The sequence below is a fragment of the Octopus bimaculoides genome, chromosome 26 (genome assembly GCF_001194135.2).
Source record: "Octopus bimaculoides isolate UCB-OBI-ISO-001 chromosome 26, ASM119413v2, whole genome shotgun sequence".
NCBI classification, from domain to species: Eukaryota; Metazoa; Mollusca; class Cephalopoda; order Octopoda; family Octopodidae; genus Octopus; species Octopus bimaculoides.
In genome coordinates this window covers 20,214,762-20,218,129 of record NC_069006.1, presented here as the reverse complement: position 1 = coordinate 20,218,129, position 3,368 = coordinate 20,214,762, and the positions used below count along the sequence as shown (strand labels likewise).

Below are 3,368 nucleotides of genomic sequence, written 5' to 3'. Positions count from 1 at the left end.
TCCTCAGAACATGCTCCCCATCCCTCCTCAACATATGTCCATACCACCGCACTCCATCCACCCTTGCCAGCCATTCCTCTGATTCCTCCAACCCCAGCATCCCCATCAAGTCCTCAGTCTTCCTCTTATCATCAAACAGCCTCACACCACACATTTCTCTCACCATTGCTCTTTCAGTCCTTCTCAAAATTGCCATCTCTCTCCCCCTCAGACACCACGTCTCACTCCCATACAGCATTGCAGCTCTCACGCAACTCCTATAAACCCTTCCTTCTATCTCCAATGAGAACCCTTTCCTATATAACAACTCTCCACATTCCCTGAACTTCACCCAGCCAAGTCTCGCTCCTGCTGTCACAGCTGCTTCACATCCACCACTTACATCCGCCCTATTTCCCAAATAACAAAACCCTCAATTATTTTTTTCTATTTCTAGGTGCCATTTGTACCATTTCTGCCAGAATTTAGTGCTGCTGTGAACATTTATCTCATGCTCAAGTTATCGCCTTCAACATGGATACGATTTTGTGTATGGATGGTTATCGGTTTGTATTTCATCTTCCTTCACTGTATAACATTTGACTGAGACAGCTGTCTTCTCTTCTCACTTGTAATAGCTTATTTATAGTTTTGTCATTATTGAAATACAATGGAACGCTGTTTTATGAATTTAATTCACTCCTGAAGCTGTTTAGTTGCCAGAAATGTTTGTAAACAGAAACCATCTTTCCCATAGAAAATTTAAGAGAAGTCACAATGAATTGGGTGAAAGCTAGACAGCATCTGATATTCTCCTTTTGATACTCTCAGCTTGTCGCTGACCACTGTAGCCAGCTTGTGAGTTTGTTACTCAAGGTGTTATTTGCACCTGAGACATTTTCGTCATATTTAACATCTGTTAAGGGGGTTAGCTGGCAGAATGATGAGGCCACGTAAAATGCTTAGCAGCATTTGGTCCATTTGTCTGTCTGCATGCTCTGAGTTCAAATTCCACCAAGGTCGACTTTGCCTTTCATCCTTTTGAGGTGGACAAAATAAGTACCAGTTGAGCACTACTGGGGTTGATGAAATCAACTTAGCCCCTTACCCAAACCTATACAACATGATGCTTAAATGATATCTTACACTTTTCTTTTTTCAGGCTTCTTCATATATTTTGGCTATGGTTTCCGAAAGAGCAAGCTTGCTGAGCAGAAGTGAAACTGAGGAGATCGAAGCACAGGCTGAATTAACAGGATTATATAAGCAACATTGATGACCAATCTCTAATAACTTGAAGCAGCTACCATTTAAAATATATACATCATATACCATTATATATATATATATATTTACATATATATGTATATATTTACATATATGCATATATATTTTTATATATATGCATATATTTACATATATGAATATATATTTACATATGTGTGTGTGTATGTGTATACACGCAAATATATACATACATATATACATATATTTGCATATGTATGTTATATATTACACACATATATTCCATGTATAAAAATATATTTTAAGAATTATTTTATTTTTATTTTTACTAATTTCCACTGTCAAATAAACCATGAAAGCAGACAATGTAAAGTTGATATCCACAGAATTTAATCCTTTAGCATTCTAAAGAGCCATATCTGTCCCAAATATTCTACGTGTTTTATGTTCAAGCCAGCCAAATCCAGCCTCTTACAACTACTCCACAATGTCATTTTATAAACATAGAATTCACGTTATCAAAACAATGAAGCCACAAGATAACATATGGTTAATTTAAAACAATGAGAATAAACAAGTATTATGTATGATCATTGAAACATAGATCTAGCCAGTAAAATGGTGAATACAACAACCACAACCATAAACAACATTTAAAAATTGACCAATGAAAATAGTGGCCATACACAAAAAATAGTCTTACTCGAATTTATATGAAACTAGCCTGAAATATCAAAAGGAAATCACACCTAACTCCCCAGTACTTTTAACATAGGTGTGCAAATTTTCAGGTCAATCCGACCACATTTACTAACAGTTTTGCCTGCACAACTGCTTGTGAGACAATGTCTGCTCTTTTCATAAATGTATAGTAGAATTGGTCTGGTACATTTTATGTTCTCACAAATGAAAATTGCTATGAAACTCAACACTTCTGAGCATTTCCTTTTCTTATCTTTCAAATGATGCATCTATTAATAGAGTTCGATATAAATTGTTGTATTAATCATATAGATTAAGATTATTGCTAACGACATCATTTGAAACCTAGCAGCACTAACAGCCTGATACGATATCAATGTCAGGACTCCTGCCTGCCATAAATCAGCTATCACACACACACACACAAACACACACACGCAAACACACACACACAAAGCACACACACACAAACACAAACACATGCACACACACACATACATACACAAACACACACACAACACACAAACACACATACACAGCACACACTATCGTGGCTGGTCATACCAATCAGTTTCACGTAAAGATTACAATGGAGTGTTATGTAACAAACTGATTATATAACTTTACACTCATCAGAGTTACCTGACTTATGAATAACCCTCATTCATTGAACAATAAACCTTGTTTGTGAAGACCTATTAAGGCAAGTGAAATCAAAATCATAATCGCTGTTTCCAGTGGGTGTATCAGGAGGGGAAAATATTGGTAGGAATGTCTGTGTGGTAAGAAGCTTGCTTACCAACCACATTGTTCCGGGTTCAGTCCCACTGCATGGCACCCTGGGCAAGTGTCTTCTGCTATAGCTTCGGGCCGACCAAAGCCTTGTGAGTGGATTTGGTAAATGGAAACTGAAAGAAGCCCATCGGATATATATATGTGTGTGTGTGTGTGTGTGTGTTGTTTGTGTTTATCCCTCCACCATCGCTTGACAACCGATATTGGTATGCTTACGTCTCCGTAACTTAGCGGTTCGGCAACAAAAAAAAAGAGACCGATAGAATAAGTACCAGGCTAACAAAGAAGAAGTCCTGGAGTCGATCTGTTCGACTAAAGGCGGTGTTCCAGCATGGCCGCAGTCAAATGACTGACACAAGTAAAAGAATAGGTGCACACACACACACACACACAAAACGAAACTTGAAATTTTGGAAATATTATGTGATGGGTGTCAGTAGATATGTATGCGCCCAACAATTTTTTTAATTTTATTTTTACGTTAATTCCGATATAATCGTAATGTATACCATCTGAAAGATTTTTGCAGAAAATTTCGTCAAAAAATATCCACTTTTCTGAAATTTACGAGGAATCAAAGTTGACAGGAAGCCCGTTTGTGTAGGCATCAAAGCCTGGAAGATTTTTCGTTCGGACTCCAGAAAGTC

The 3,368-nt window shown here is 37.3% G+C and overlaps 3 protein-coding genes across 3 annotated transcripts in view; 2 read left to right on the top strand and 1 right to left on the bottom strand.

Annotated features, from left to right (window-relative positions):
* Positions 1–1,303, top strand: part of LOC106868380 (cationic amino acid transporter 2) — a 13,049-nt gene extending 11,746 nt beyond the window's left edge. The window contains exons 12-13 of the mRNA XM_052976925.1: positions 437–545; positions 1,142–1,303. Coding sequence (XP_052832885.1) covers positions 437–545; positions 1,142–1,200 — 168 coding nt within the window. The 3' untranslated portion in view covers positions 1,201–1,303. The remainder of the gene's footprint in view (positions 1–436; positions 546–1,141) is intronic.
* LOC128250925 (plectin-like) overlaps positions 1–3,368 on the bottom strand; it is a 59,356-nt gene that overhangs the window by 18,984 nt on the left and 37,004 nt on the right. The window lies entirely within an intron of this gene.
* Positions 2,489–3,368, top strand: part of LOC106868379 (high affinity cationic amino acid transporter 1) — a 21,372-nt gene continuing 20,492 nt past the window's right edge. The window contains exon 1 of the mRNA XM_052977047.1: positions 2,489–2,629. The gene's annotated coding sequence lies outside the window, so the exon portion shown is untranslated. The remainder of the gene's footprint in view (positions 2,630–3,368) is intronic.